The sequence below is a fragment of the Pezoporus occidentalis genome, unplaced genomic scaffold (genome assembly GCF_034315485.1).
Source record: "Pezoporus occidentalis ecotype Australia unplaced genomic scaffold, CSIRO_AGI_Poc_V1 ctg53, whole genome shotgun sequence".
Taxonomy (NCBI): domain Eukaryota; kingdom Metazoa; phylum Chordata; class Aves; order Psittaciformes; family Psittacidae; genus Pezoporus; species Pezoporus occidentalis.
The window spans coordinates 1,938,617-1,955,114 of record NW_026915866.1 but is presented as its reverse complement, the minus strand read 5'-3'; the positions used below and the strand labels follow the sequence as shown (position 1 = coordinate 1,955,114).

Sequence of the window (16,498 nt, the reverse complement as noted above, 5' to 3'; positions counted from 1 at the left end):
TATAAACAGAACTAACAAATGAGAAGTTACCTCGTCTAACATTCTCCATCTACTCATTCCTTGCCACTCAAAACCCTAGCTTACTATTGCATGCAGTATACAGTGTTAAAAGGTCATTTTGATACAATAATCCAGAAAAATTATCCACAGACCATGAGAAAATGTAACAGAGATCAAATATCTGGTCTCAAGGCTGGCAGAAATAGCTATCAATAACCAGAAATGCACAGAATTGGCTTGAAAAAAATAACCAGCCACCAAACCATCAAAACCCCCTGAACAAAAAAAAAAAAACAAACCCCAACAACATCCCAAAAAACAAATTTTAAACTTAACGACAAACAAAATTATCTAATCAACATTTAGAGAAGAAAAATTTTCTGTAAAGACTGGTCAGTGCTCAAGGCAAAGAAACAAAAAGATGGTGAGTGCTCTGAAGCGCTATAGAAATAGAACTGCTTCTTACACATTTCTGCAATTATTTTTCGTAAGGCAGCACGGTAAATACATTTTGGGCTCTTTACTTACAAGGTTTAGAGATCTTATTTGTTATTCTGTCCATTTGAATAACAACAAATCTTAGGGAGAAAAGCTTCTTTTGAGTTTGATATTGTTAAATTGCAGCGTGTAGCATAGGCTAAGTAAATTTGTGTACATCAGGTTTTTGAAAGCTTTCAAAACATCCAAAACTCTATACAATAGCAGAGCTGAGAATCAGAGAACTAAAAAACTGCATTTAGGTGCTTCGTGAAAGCTTTGAAAGGATAATTTGTTCCTTTGACAAGTTAAGACTTTGATTCCATTCAAAGAGCTCTTATTAAATATTCCTAAATGGAAATCATGGTAAAAATGAAAGGTGAAAGAGTGAAAAACCTGGCAAAGGGGATAGTGTTAATCAAACCCAGGCTTTTCATGAAAGCACTAATCTGGAATCCCACAGTGCCAAGGAAAAGTCATCTGATCTAGACACAGCCATATTCCAAACAAGCCAATTCAAGTCAACACAACTAAGCGGATGACAGCACTCATCTCTAAAATAGAGAGCAGGGTGAAAGAGAGAAGCTCTTGTTATCCTAAAATTAAGCCCCATGAAACAAGAGCATCCAGAGCTAAACTTACACTAGGAAGAAATCCAAGCACATTAAGTCCAGTCTTACTTCAGTCCCTGGTAAAATTATGAAACAAATCCTCTTGGGGGCTACCACAACTCAAATGAAGCAGGCAACTGGGAAGAGCAAGCACAGATTCACCAAGGGGAAATTGTGCTCGACAGATCAAACCTGATCAATCTGATCATCTCCTACAACCAAGTAACATGCTCGGTTGATGTGAGGTGAGCAGTGGACATTGTCTACCTGGATTTCTCCAAGGCTTGATGCAGTTTCCCACAGCCTCCTCCAGACTAGGAGATTAAAGAAGCTACAGTCATAGAATCAGAACCAAAGTACTCCCAAGGATCAGACACTTAAAACCATGAGTAACTTGTTTCATTTATGATAAAACACATTAGAACATGTTAAATAATCTATCACATTGAAGGAAGCATTTAAATTATTCAATTACCAGCAAAAAACTGAAGAAATTAGGAAGACTTAAGAAAAACTGAGGGAATGGGCAATAAAATGGGTAGACCAAAGGAGTACTGACAAATTAAAACAATAAACATTGCATGCATAATATAAATCATCTGGAATTATACTGGAATCTGAGCCACAAGCTTAAGAACTCAGAATTCCTTTAGAGGCTCCCATAAAGCATTTAGCTCTTCTGCAGTCACAGAGGTAATAAAAAGTAAACTTGGCCTGAAAAAAACTTGGAATTAAAAAATGCCATGAAGGCTATTAAATCATCACTACAGAAGTCAACTGGATGTTATACCAGAGCAAAGTGGCTCACATCAAGATATGCTATACTGAAATAAAAACACAGTGCTGGAAAGAGGAAGGAGTATCAGTCACACTGGCCACTGACGTGCAACACTGAATGCGCATACATTCAATGCACAAACGAGTGCTGGAAAAGGCCATCCATGGCCCAAACCATTCTAGTGGCACCTGCCCTCCTTACAACTAAAATGCTTCTCCTTTTGCACTGGTATTTACTATACTGTTTCTTAAAGACAGAAGCTACACCTTGTTCAAATGCCATACTGATGAGCACACTATGTAACAATAAGATCAATAAAAGGAAAGGGAAAGGAGGCTGGCACCTTTCAAAGTGAAGTGTCTGTGTCTATCCAGAATACCTTTAAAATCTTAAAGAGTATCTGAAAGCAAATAGCCCCAACCCAGAAGGAAAGAGTTTGGGATTTGAGACTGTCAAGCTATAAAGGTACCACAGCAAAAATAAAATCAATACAAACTAAAATAGTTTCTTATCTTCTAATTTTAAAATGGATGAGTTGTACCTACGATCCATTTTGTCTAACATTTAGTTAGCTTTCTGAAGTGAAATATCAGATTTTTCCCCTCCCTGAAGGCAAGTTCTGCCTAGATGGCAGTTCACTTAAAAAAATTTGCACAAATATATTGTATTTTTATATACATAATTGACATTTATATGTGCAAATATATGTTTATATATTATTTTATATATTTATACATTATATACATTTATATGTGCAAATATATATTATAAATAAATGCAATAAACAGATTCCCCAAAATTATTGTTCCCCCAAAATTAAAAAGTTGACATGACAAATAGATGAAAACATGAATCCTCATTAACACCTCTAGTAACCTGAACTCAGCTGTACTCCCACTCATGTGAAGCTGTTCTTCACATCCAAAAAACAGAAGTGAGAAATGCTCAGTAGACCTAAGCAGTTTGTAAAGGACATAATTTCCATGGTAAGTAGGGAGATCATAGTCTTGTTTAATTTTGAAAATTCATTCTATTAACAAACAAGACATTATTTCATACCCAAGAAATCATCTTCAATCTGGAGATGCAGCGGTTTCAAAACTTTTTTGTAATCCTTGAAACCAACCTTGCAAAACAGTGGCATGGAGGAGTCAAGAACAGATTATCCAAAGTGCCTTCAGCTCCTGCTAACAGCTTTGAAAACCTCTCAAGTACAAAGAACACCATTCATGTAGAGAAAGCATTCTGAAACAGCAGATGATATGGGGAAGTGGCAAAAAAGCATCACTGTGTGAAAAATCAAATAAATCATTCGCATAAATCATTAACAATATTGTTGGCTCTTTATATACTGCACAGGAAAAATATAAAAGGATATTAATGTTTAAAGAGGCAATACGCAAGGTAAGAGAATAATGAAGACTGATATGACTTGTAGCACAAAAGCTCCCAAAGGCCCTGTTCTGGATGGGAGTCCCATAGTGCTATGTATGGCAACAAAGATGAGTCCTCATCTCAGAAACCACACACCCAGAGGCAATTAAGCTAAAATAAAATTGACCAGGATATTAATCTGATGTAACAGCTTTGAATTTCAGATGCGGTGTGTTTTTGGAGTCTGTACTACCACTTCAGCCTAGAGAAAGAGGGGATTACAATTGTTTTCTGATAACCTGATTCCAAAACAGCAACAGATGCTAAGGAAGAAGAAACAAAAAATATTCACCCCTTCCATCATAAGGGCTTGGGTCACACAAATGCTGCTTATCCTGCAGAAGGTGAAAAAAAAAAAAAAACAACCCAAAAGCCTGCTTTCCTATTTAAGCAGGAAAAAGCAGATTCCCAGTTATAGAACTCTTTTTTTTTTTTTTTTTTTGAAGAATCTGGATCTGGGTGTTTAATTTCTATAAAATTCACTTTAATCTACAAGGAAATTTTCAAAGTCTGTTTCCGTCAAAATATTAGCTTTTGATTTGCATTAGGTATCCGTTATAAAATGCGCATTTTAAGAGAACATCGTAAGGAAATGGCTGGAAGTCATCCCAGAAACTACTGCATTATATATCCTCTCTGTAATTCAGGTGAAAAAGATACTATACGTTATTCTGGATTGGGAGACAGAAAAGAACAAATCATTGTAGATTCAGCATCCAGAAATGCTTTTTATGCAGCAGGAATGTCCCTTTTAAAACATGTACCAAATTCTTCATCAAACTGAAAAGGTTTAATGAATTACCAACAACTCTTCTGATCACTTTTGCTAAACTGGAGGTCAAAGAGAGACTATAATCACAGTTCATTTTCAAAGTGATTAACATCATCACATGAATTTATGCAAATAAGGTAAAAAAAGTAGCAAGAGGAACCTTGTTCTCCAACAATCAATACATTAGCGATATGGAAAAGTCTATTACGGTCATAGACACTGATAGAAAAAGGAAGCCAAAATAACATCACCAGAACAGCCTTGACACGCATGCCATTTAATGATGCAAATACAGTAGCAATTACAGATTGTGCTTTCAGGATCACTCCACTTTTAAAAGATCCCAATGTTAGCATTTCTAAAATCCCACCATTCAACATTAAATACTGAAAACTAAGTTAATACATCCCGCTCATCCTTAATCCAGTAATACCTTTAAGTTTCAATGCACCTAATTGCAAAGCATTGCTGTAGCTAAAGATTATTCCAAGCCAGATAGATACTAAGAAATCCCTTAAGCCCCCTTCTTCAAGAGGAATGAAGCAAGACGTCAGGTTAACAACATATGGAAAATTAATGCGAAAGTAGCAGTCTAACATAGATACTAGAAAGCAGGGTAACATCCAGAAAAATTCAGCTCTTAATAGAAAGCTTCCATTTAAATGGTATTCAGTGTCAGCTTTTTCAGTTGTGCATCACACGGCAGCTACAGCCTGATTCAAACCCTGTTTACACAGCTTGGAGCTCAGGTGCACAGCATAGAGGAAGCTCAGTGTAGCCAAGAGCCACCTTGAGGACAAAGCTGATAAAACCAAAGCTGATTTTCTTGCTAGGAAGAATGAAAACATACAAAATTTACATCTTTTAATGAACAATAAAACACCCAAACAGCAGCAAAAGTGGCTTTGTGCTTGTATGTTTATACGTACAACCTGGTAATATCCATTGGCTGCAGAAGCTTGCAGTCACTGTATGCTCACATGAGGCATGAGGGGTGAGGTCAGAGACATAGGGTGCTTGCTGCACTTGACAGGACACTGTGAAGAGGGCTGCTTCTAATCCGTCTCCACTTGCTGGCTGTGACACACTGCCCTCCCTATTGCCTAAAGCACAAGGTGGTGATCTAGTATCCAGAGAACTCAGGGGAGCCACAGTGAAATCACTATCACAGACCTAAAGTCTTCTACTATCCTCTGAATTTGACCTTTAAGCATAGCCTGAAGAGCAGCTCAAAGCATAGAACCCCTAAATGTATACCAAGTTCCCACAACTAAATGCCAAATACTTATTAACACCTTTGAGGTACCCTGACTCCCTGGTTCTCTTTCCATCCTCAACATCTGTACAACTGTACCCATTAGCAGCCAAAAGTCAGATTAAACTGCTTAGCACAGCTAACATTAGTGTTAACACTGTAGGAATGCATTTAAATTTGACACCGAGTAATTAAACTAAATCATATGTATTTAAGTGCTCTGTTCCAGAGGCACTCTCAGATCACTGCAGAGATGTAGAAAATTATGTATAACAGCCAGCACCCTGAAGAGAAGATAAGGAAATTTTCCTGACAAAGTCGAGGGAGCTCGTGTACTCTGAACATTGTCTGAAGAAAGAATATGGGTGTTGCACAGCACATAACCTATAAATTAAGCCATCAATAAAAAGAGAGGGAGAATGGGGGAAAATAAAGGCAGAAAGAAAAATAGCTATTTCTTCAAATGAAACTCAGCTGCTGAACCCTTTCTATAAATGCAATTGTATGCATTTTAAAATACAAGAATACTTTGTTCTAAACATTTTTTCCTAGATGTCAAAAATCAGCACAGAGGGCTATGTATTACTTGATACAGATTTGACAGGCTACTATATTACGCTTTTAATGCTTACTGGTATGCTACAACAGTTAACCTATTAAAAAACCAAAGCTGTGTAAAAATAAAGTTATATCCGTAGACTATTTCCATGAAAGGTTTTTTTTGGCAGCTAATAACCCCTAAAAATGAAAAAATTGGTGGGTGAGAAAATTCTACCTAAAATAACTAATTAGGAAGAGGAAGGAAAGGGTAGCATGTGAATATGCAGCAAAATATTGATCTCTGATAACTGGTAGCAGGTTGTCTTTCAGATCACAGGTACTTTTATAGTTACACAAACGTCCTTGCTTGCTTAACAGTGAAGGTCTTAAAACAATTGACCTGATTTTTATCCCCTTTTCTTTGCAGGGACTGGGGGCTCCTATTCAATATGTCTCTTGGGCAAAATTATGAAGAAAACACCCCGCAGAAACAAAGTGAATACTGAATGATGTTATAACAGAAAAGTACACCATTAGCATAAGTAGAATAAGCAAACCTACAGCAGCACAGCACATTAACGACAGTTACATCAATATGAAATCTGCTAAAAGACAGTTTTAAAATGCTCTTATACCACAGAAAATCCAGACGGCTTTTACAATGCTGAACTTGTACAACCCACAAAATGAACTACAGGTAACATTACTGAGAGATGTATGCAGCTTACCCGTGAGTACAGCTTTTGCTGAAGGGTCTGCCAGATCCAGCGCAGATTTCCCGTCGGTGTTCCGAATGTTTGGATCAGCTCCGTGCTGCAGCAGCACTGTGCAGGGAAAGCAGAAACAGTATCTTACCTCAGGTATGCACAGATTATTTACTGTTAATTGTCTCCTCGGCATGATGTAGGCATAAACACACATTGCACAATTTTCTTTATGTTTTCCTTCCTTTTTTTTTTTTTCCCCTTTCTCTTTTTTCTTTCCCTTTTTCGTTAAGCACTGCAGCAAAGGATTGTAGCAAAGGCTAAGTTGGCAAGTTAAGGTATAGTAAGATCACATGATTTTGCATGATAAACATGAACCCTGAATCTCTTGCAGTACTCAGTTTTGGGTTCCTCCTGACAGCTTTCTGGGAAGCTGTGCATTCACTGACTACCCCCAGGAAGTCTGCTGTGTAACCTGCTCCTGCCTTTACTACCACTACTGCTGCTTGTTACCACTCCTGTTCCTTTTTGTGCCAAATATCCCAAGTCACCCCGCCTCTGTAAATCAGTAACACTCCAGCCTTTCAGAGGCTCATCACTCACACACAAAATCTTAACCACACTATTCCAGCTTGCTTTCAAGAAGTGTAACAAATAGGGTAAGATGTGTAGCCTAGTACCCTGCAGTCTGGATATTCACAGGCTATTATTCTGACTGGTATTTCTTCTCCCTGCTAAGCTTATTAACACATAAAAACTCAAGTACATAAAAATACTTAGCATGCAATATGCAACCATATGGCTAGGAAGGCATTGATACAGCAAATTACCATCTAGAAAAGCTCATTAAAAAAGGAAAACACTATTTCACCTGTAAATGCTTTTGACAAGAAACAACCTAACAGCAATGCAAACCCGACTGCCCACCCACCTCAAGATCAAGACATTTTCTACAGAATTGGACAACAAAGCCCACAGCAAAATCAGAGGTCTGACAAAAAGACCTCCATTCCCCCAGTGTTGTGCAAAATAAGCACAATGTATTACAAGTTCAGAGCAATAACAATTTGCACAAGTATAAATAACAGGACAGTGTACAGAGGTGTAGAGACTCAATGTCAAGGAGACAAAATCCAGCAGATGTTTATGCTCATATGACCATGTCTGTTGAGATACAGCTGGACTGAAGGCATCAAGACAAATATACTTGCCAACACTTTTTGTAACTAAGGGTGCAGAAACACTTGAAAGACAGGTTTCTCCAGGGAACAACAGCTATCTAATCCAAACCAAAAGTAATTACCAATATTATATTACATATATCATTTTAATCAGCAAAAGGCTTTCCAAAAATATTTTTTTTCTACATTAAAATTTTAACTGGTAATTTACTCAAACCTCTTTTCTTTTACAATTCTGACTTTAAATGCTTTTAACATTGCCAAATTTCATATATTTTAACTTGCAGGGCACTACGTTACACAGAAGTCTGGTGCTTTAATGAAGTAAATTCACTTATTTTGTGCTTTGACAAGAAGGTGCAATCCTCCCCTGTTTTTGAAAGAAGATCCAAGGAGGCAGATTGGGCTTCTCCTAGGAGGTTTATTTTTGGTAGTGTTCCCCCCATGTCAAAATCAAGAGAACAAAATGGAAAAATAAAATAGAATAAACCAGCTAGCACGTGCTCACAGAAACTTGTTAAGACCTGGCACCCATGCTTCTGAAGATGCCATCTGTGCCATACATGCTACCACCCCCTTAGAGATCTTACTCAGGGACAGGTTTGACTCCGAGCCAGCCTCACAAGCCAGTCAGGCGCCCTCCAGCAGGAAGTGAAGAGGACTTTCTGCAGACTATTTTTTAAACACAGTAGGTAGTACAGAAAGTCTGGAGAGAGGAGAGACACACTCACCATGCCCTCTTTATCCTCCTGGACCCTGCTAGTAAGTTTATACTCCATGGGAAGCCATTTGTCCCAAAAGCATCAGAGTAAGAGTAAGACTCTAAGCGCGGGAACCAGCAAGTGTCTATCAAGAGAAAGCAGGCAATACAAAGTGGTGAGACAGTATGCACTGGATAAGAAGACAATGAAGGATTCACATGGCAAAAAGTCTGAGGCAATGAGCTAGGGGAGAAAACTGAACAAGATGCAGCAGGGAAGAGATAATAGCTCAGATAAAAAGTCCAGGAAAAAAGACCAGGAGAGACGAATGACTGGGATTTGACTAGAGTTTGGAGGTTTGGACCAGCACATGAAGCCAAGCTGAGGCAGGTTATGTTAGAAGAAAGGCTTTGAAAAACGAGAAGTAACAGGCACAGAGATGTCGAAGGGATCTGCAACTGCCCGAGCCCAACGTTAAAACAGAAGCACAGATTTTCAAGTATCTTAATACTGCAGTCCTGTGCAAACCCAAGCAAGAGTGCTTCCTGGCTACATCTGCTGGCACGCAGAGAAGATGACACCACAGTACTGCTTTCAGCTCCTCTCTCCTAAGGATGCACTGGGCTGGTATGGCTAAGATGATTAGGCAGTGTATCTGTTTAATCATGTTAATGAACCAAGAAGAGTTTTGGTATGACTTGCAACATACAATTTCTGTGCCAGGTTTTTTAGTGTATTTTAAAGACTTAGAAATTTACTATCAGTGCTTAAGCTGGTTGCCTGCAAAAACCCCGAATTTGTGATTGCCTGTGGAACATGCACTTGAAGTGGACAAACCAGGTTCAGAGAAGAACTGGTCAGAATTCAATTGCTGTAACCATGACACTTATCCTTCTTGCGTCTGCAATCACACATCCCACCCATCGTAACCTTTCCAGCCTCTCCAACAGCCAAGGGTATGGTCCCACAGATAGCTCCCTTGTTCAGTCCTAGAGACAGATCTGCCCTGTGAATTGAATGCAGTAGCATCTTGGGAGAAAAAAAACAAACCTAATCATATAAATAAAGACTGTATTAGGATGCAGATAAATAAAGGAAACAAATTCAGGTCACAACAGAAATCTTATTCTTTCATCTTCTCTACTGACTATTTCATCCTATCCTCTCCATCCTTTTTTAGTACATAATCTCACAAAAAGCTCTCCATGTGAACAATGTTGCCATCAACATGAATTAACAGAAGATATCCAGCATTTGATGTTTAGCCTAGCCGTGTAACGCAGCTGCACTTTTATGCCCCGCAAACCACAGGTAGCTTATAATTGAATGCTCTCCTGCTTGTTCAAAACCTTGAACACTTTAGCCTAACACAAAGTTTCTGCTAACCACAGGGTATTTGAGATTTAGATACAACACATGTGTCTTAATTTCCTTTCCAATGCACCAGGGATGTGTAAAAATGTCAAGACAGATCTCCTGTTTGAGAAAAACATTCTCTTTATAATGAAACACAACAGAACAAGCCATTGTAGCTAACTACAGCTATTTTGGATTTCAAACGCTGAACACCAGTTTTAGAGAATGGTTTCTGAGTAGCCTGAACAGGAAATGTGGCAATAGTTTCTGTCAAGAGACTGCCGTTAACCAGCAAGCATAAGGATGGTGTATGCATACAAACTCACTCCTGGAACGAAGCTAATTAGCGCATTTTGATATGCTGGTTTATTTTCTGTAGATAGTGGGGACATTGGGGTTTATTATTTTTCTGTACTGCAGGCAAAGCCCTTAATCTAGCAATACCATTATCTGACTATCCTTGCCTTTCCTACAGACTACACTGTACAAAGAGTATAAAGAAGCTCTTCTTTTAATTGACTCTTCATATTGTATATGAACATCGAAGCCCTGTAAGCTTAACTATAGAACAAACATGAACTGCTATGGAGTTCTATTTTTACTCTCACTGCAACTGCCACAATGCATCACTTTCTGATCTTCACATACCATCTGAAATGCTTTATTTAATTACACTGCTATTATACCAGATCAGTACTAGCGATAAGAAAGGCCACATTCTTCCCACCAATTAAAAATAAAAAAGTTACAGTATTGCACAGAGCATGAACTACAACCACAAACCCTTACACATCCCTGCCAACTTGCTACAGTAGGATGAATCCTAAAGTTAAACACTTGGCCCACAGCCTCCTGGCATAGGTATTTTGAACTGTGAAGCTAACCAACACTCTTTTGGCTACCAAATTATAAACTCACCAAGAACAAACATTTTTACTTTTAGCAGTTTCAACCTTCACATTTTCACCAACAAGGTATGGCAAAACCTTCTCTGGTAGCTATACAGCAGCAAGGGAGAAGTAAGTTTGATTAGAAAAAAAAAAAAAGAAAATGGGAATTTGTCTACACACAGACCATCACCCAAATACTTAGCCCTTCCTCCTTCCTACTACTGCTCCAGTTAGCAGTACGCCAAAGCAAAATATTTTTGATTGAAAGAAAAAATACAATGGGGAAAAAAGTGGGAATAAAAATCAGTTTGATTTTTCCAATATTAGGCATCAAAGATCAGAATACTTCTGTTACAGTTTGTCTAGGCCCGATATCCACAAGCTTCCTGAGTATACTTACAGGAATGCTGATGGAAAGTTCACATTTGATTTCAAATTGGATGCACGTAAGTACAAAAAAGGACATATCCAAACCTTTGACTGTTGAGCAAAAAGCAGCAAGATTAACAGGCAAACCATCCAGAAGTATCTGTATTTAAATCTGCCTACTGCTTTTAATTATTTTTCCAGAGTTCCTCAGAGCTCTCTCTCCACCAGCTTTTTCATCACTGCATCTCACCGTCTTGCATTTGAGGTCCCTTCCAGCATACCCTAGATTTAGTATATACCTTTTCTTCTCTCTTTTCAACTTCCCCTCCTGCAGATGATCTCCAAAGGTGCTTTCCAAGCCATGTAGCTTTATCTACTTACTCACAAAGTATCAAGTTACAGAGCAAACAGCCTAGGAAAAAGCCCTCCTTTTGACTTGCAATATATGCACTATCTTCCATCTCTCTAAAGGATACCCTTAAAGCTGGTCACTCTCTCAACAGCCTTAGGTCCCAAGAACACACATACCTCAGTACTAGTCACATGCAAGACATGTTTCAACATTTAGCTACACAGGATTTGAATAGCTACACAGGATTTGGAGAAGGCTGAGGTTCTGAATGACTTCTTTGCCTCGGTCTTCACTCGCAAAGGCTCTGACCACACCACCCAAGTCTTGGAAGGCAGATACAGGGACTGTGAGAATGAAGACCTTGTGCCCACTGTAGGAGAGGAACTGGTTCGAGACCATCTTAAAAATCTGAACGTGCACAAGTCCATGGGTTCTGACGAAATCCATCCACGGGTCCTGAAGGAGCTGGCAAATGAAGTTGCTAAGCCACTGTCCATCATATTTGAAAAATCATGTCAGTCAGGTGAAGTTCCCAACGACTGGAAAAAGGGAAATATAACCCCCATTGTCAAGAAGGGGAAAATGGATGACCCGGGGGATTACAGAGCAGTCAGTCTCACCTCTGTGCCTGGCAAAATCTTGGAGCAGATTCTCCTGGAAGGCATGCTAAGGCACATGAAAATCAACAAGGTGCTTGGTGACAGCCAGCATGGCTTCACTAAGGGGAAATCCTGCCTGACCAATTTGGTGGCCTTCTGTGATGGAGCTACAGAACTGATGGACAGGGGTAGAGCAGTTGATGTCATCTACCTGGACTTGTGTAAAGCGTTCGACACTGTCCCACACGACATCCTTGTCTCTAAATTGGAGAGACATCAATTTGATGGATGGACCACTCGGTGGATAAAGAACTGGCTGGATGGCCGCACACAGAGTTGTGGTCAATGGCTCAATGTCCAGCTGGAGACCAGTAACGAGTGGTGTCCCTCAGGGATCGGTGTTGGGACTGGTCTTGTTCAACATCTTTGTCGCTGACATGGGCAGTGGGATTGAGTGCACACTCAGCAAGTTTGCCGATGACACCAAGCTGTGTGGTTCGGTTGATACGCTGGAGGGAAGGAATGCCATCCAGAGGGACCTTGACACGCTTGTGAGGTGGGCTGATGCCAACCTCATGAAGTTTAACCATGCCAAGTGCAAGGTCCTACAACTGGGTCGGAGCAATCCCAGGCACAGCTACAGGTTTGGCGGAGAAGAGATTCAGAGCAGCCCTGTGGAGAAGGACTTGGAGGTGTTGGTTGATGAGAAAATTTACATGAGCCAGCTGCAGTGTGCGCTCGCAGCCCAGAAAGCCAACCGTATCCTGGGCTGCATCAAAAGGAGCGTGACCAGCAAGTCGAAGGAGGTGATCCTGCCCCTTTACTCTGCTCTTGTGAGACCTCACCTGCAGTATTGTGTGCAGTTCTGGTGTCCTCAACATAAAAAGGACATGGAACTGTTGGAACAAATCCAGAGAAGGGCCACGAGGATGATCAGGGGACTGGAGCACCTCCCGTATGAAGACAGGCTGAGAAAGTTGGGGCTGTTCAGCCTCGAGAAGAGAAGGCTGCGTGGAGACCTCATAGCAGCCTTCCAGTATCTGAAGGGGGCCTATAGGGATGCTGGGGAGGGACTGTTCATTAGGGACTGCAGTGATAGGGCAAGGGGTAATGGGTTAAAACTTAAACAGGGGAAGTTTAGATTGGATGTAAGGAGTAAATTCTTTCCTCTTAGGGTGGTGAGGCACTGGAATGGGTTGCCCAGGGAGGTTGTGAATGCTCCATCCCCGGCAGTGTTCAAGGCCAGGTTGGATAGAGCCTTGGGTGATATGGTTTAGTGTGAGGTGTCCCTGCCCATGGCAGGGGGGTTGGAACTAGTTGATCTTAAGGTCCTTTCCAACCCTAACTATTCTATGATTATACTTGACAAGAAACATAATGTGCTCATTTACTTTCACATTCTGAAAACAGATAGACAATACCCTGGAATCATAGAATCATAGAATAGTTAAGGTTGGAAAGGACCTTAAGATCATCAAGTTCTCCCCCCCCGCCATGGGCAGGGACACCTCACACTAAATCAATCCAAACTATTCAATTTTTTTCAGCCAATGCTAAAAGGCATCTTCTCCCCTAACTAGTTCTACACGTAAATCAAACCACTGAGGTTTTGAAGCTTTTCTCATGTTACAAAAACAACAACCTCTTGCCTAGAAATTACACTTCTGTGATTCAGATCCAATAACCCCATTTTGGCAAGTTACTAGACACATAAGCCTTTTTGCTAAATGACTTCATATAACACAAGTTGTAGCACCCTACTCTTAACAACATAAAGTTGAATATATGACACACAACTAACAATATTAACAACTGTATCATTGATTAACTCCACCTCTCAGAGCAATCCTAGTCTTGGCTGCATGGTTAAGAAAAAGACTATAATTCCAATGACAGATGAATATGAGGTGAAAACGTGAGAGGCAGTATCACTATAGAGGCTGCAAACAGCTCTATAAATGTTTGAGTATCACTACTTGACCTGATAACATCCATGGCCTAAAACGTAACTGCTGGCTCAGCCAAGAGGAGTTGGAAGAGAGGTCCTCTGCTCCTGGCTGTCCTTCTATAGCAAGCCAAAGCTGAATGAAGAGAAGATTCTGAAGCAGGCAGGCTAAGCACACTGAGGGATTTACTTCAGAGTTAGGGTAGAGCTGATAATTAGAAGTATCTGGGTGCACCACAGGTGGCTTTTGGTAAGAAGAGATGATAACCAGGTGGCAGTTAAGATGACAACCAGGTGGCGGTCCAGGATAGGATTGCATTTGGTAGGAAACAGACAAACATGAAAAAAGCAAAAAAGGATGAATAAAGGCAAATCCCTAAGGGAATTTAGGGAGAAATATAGTAGAAGTTCCCATGGGTACAGGCTGGACAAGTAAGGAAAAGTTGCAGAAGACTGGATCTCCAGCAACAAACAAGTGTCTGCAAACACTTAACTGCTGAAAACTTCAAAGACCTCCATTACCACAGCTGCTTTGTAGGGTTTTATTGCTCAGATGGCAGACTGAAGTGGATCTTTCAGGCTCAGAGCTGCTTTTTTCTGAGGCAAAGGCTAAGAAGATCTCACTAAGCTGAGAAATTCTGTCCAGCAGTCTCAACACTCCTGGGACAAAGGAGTCATGCAGAACAGTGCTTAACTTTAAGGGAAGATGGGAGGGTACAAACACCAGCCTCCAGGGGAATAAGGAACATCTCTATTAGAATGAGAACAGACGGCACTTTGAGGCAGAGAGCAGAAGAGCATGCAGCCTTTATACCTCCATCCCAATTAAAAAAAAACCCAAACACCTATCTTTGAAGGACTGCAAAGAATTGTAAAGCCGCCTGGTTGTAAAAGAGCACTCTCGCAGGCTACAGTTTCACCTAGAGCAGGGTGGCAGAATTGCCATCCCCAGTGTTATGCTGGCAACAAGGCAAATGAGAAAAATGATCACTTGCCCAATCCAGTTTATCATGCAATAATACAACATGCTCTGGTTAGCACCAGAAAAGACAGTAGAGGGGCTCATGCTGGTGACGGGAGTTAAAAAGGATCATTTTGCTGTTCAAATTAAGAGTATATCTAACATTACCAGCCAAAGTCCTGGTGGGTCAGCATCAGCTGCATGCACTTCTCATCATTTTGTCTTCCCTGCTTCTCTTTTTCAGGGCATCTCAGTTTCCCATTACCCCAGACAATGGCTTTATTCCCAGTGAACCAGCATGTTAGCTTTGTTCTTTGTTGGGGCCAGACAGAGCAAGAGACAAATATGCCAACCACAGTAGTATGAAGTAGATGAAGAGGAGCTTACAAAGGCAACACTAGCCCCCACTATTCTGAAGCAAAAAATTGTAACGGTAATTAGAGTAGTGCTCTCCAACAGCATAGGCAGAAACAAAAAGTTTCAACAGCAGAAGACAGCAGCAGACAAGTAGTGGGGGAAAGTGATGGAGTTCTGAACAAAAAGTCAGGGACTGCAGACATATTAGGAACCAAGAGGGTATCACCTGTGAAATGCCTCAAAGGAATTAGGGCATGTTCTTCTAAAAAGGTGACACAGTCAATGACCCAGTGCCTCTATGTCAATGCATGCAGCATGGGCAGCAAAAAGGAAAGAAGCCACAGGGGCCAGAAAGCTATGATCTAATCACTACCACTGAAGTATGGTGGGAAGGATCACACAACTGGAGTGCTGAAATTGATGGCTTGAAACTGCTCAGAAGGGATAGGGAAAGAAGGAAGAATAGGCAGGTTCCCTCCATGTAGAAAAACCAAACATGGATTGACTCCACAAAGCTGCTTTGAAAAACAGCAGTGAACAAGTTGAGAGCTTATGGGTAAAAATTAGGGCAAAGCCAACAAAGGAAACCTCACGGTTGGTGTTTACTACAGGCTGCCCAAAGAAAGGCAGCCTGTTGATGAAGAGTTCTTACTTCAGCAACAGGAGGCATCATGCTCACAGGCTCTGACCCTGCTGGGGGACTTCAATCACCGTGACATCTGCTTGAAAAGCAGCACAGCAATCTGTAAGCAGTCCAGGAGACTCTTGGAGTGTGACGAGGATAATTTTTTAATCCCAGTGACAGACAGCACACCCAGAGGAGAAGCATTAATAAACCTGCTGCCTACCAACATGCATGAACTAATTGAGGATGTCAAGACTGGTGGCAGCCTGAGCTGCAGTGGTCATGCCCTGGTGGAATTCACAATCTTGAGGGATATGGGCCAGGTGAAGAATAGTCAGGACTCTGAATTTTAGGAGAGCAAACTTTCAGTTGTTTAAGGAATTAACGGATGGGACCCCTGGGAAACTGCTTTCAGGGACAAAGGAGCTGAACAGAACTGGCAGCTCTTTAATGACATTTTTCTTAGAGTGCAAAAGCTCTCAATTCCCATGTGTAAGAAATCAGTAAGAGATGCAGGAGACAAACATGGCTAACTAAGGACCTTCTGGTCAAACTAAAGTGCAAGAAGGAAACACGCATGCAGTGGAATCA

At 40.6% G+C, this 16,498-nt stretch overlaps 1 protein-coding gene across 2 annotated transcripts in view; it reads right to left on the bottom strand.

The window, feature by feature from the left end:
* Positions 1 to 16,498, bottom strand: part of TNKS (tankyrase) — a 139,949-nt gene that overhangs the window by 98,238 nt on the left and 25,213 nt on the right. For both annotated transcript variants that reach the window (XM_062637562.1, XM_062637563.1), the window contains exon 3: positions 6,596 to 6,691. In XM_062637562.1, coding sequence (XP_062493546.1) covers positions 6,596 to 6,691 — 96 coding nt within the window. The remainder of the gene's footprint in view (positions 1 to 6,595; positions 6,692 to 16,498) is intronic.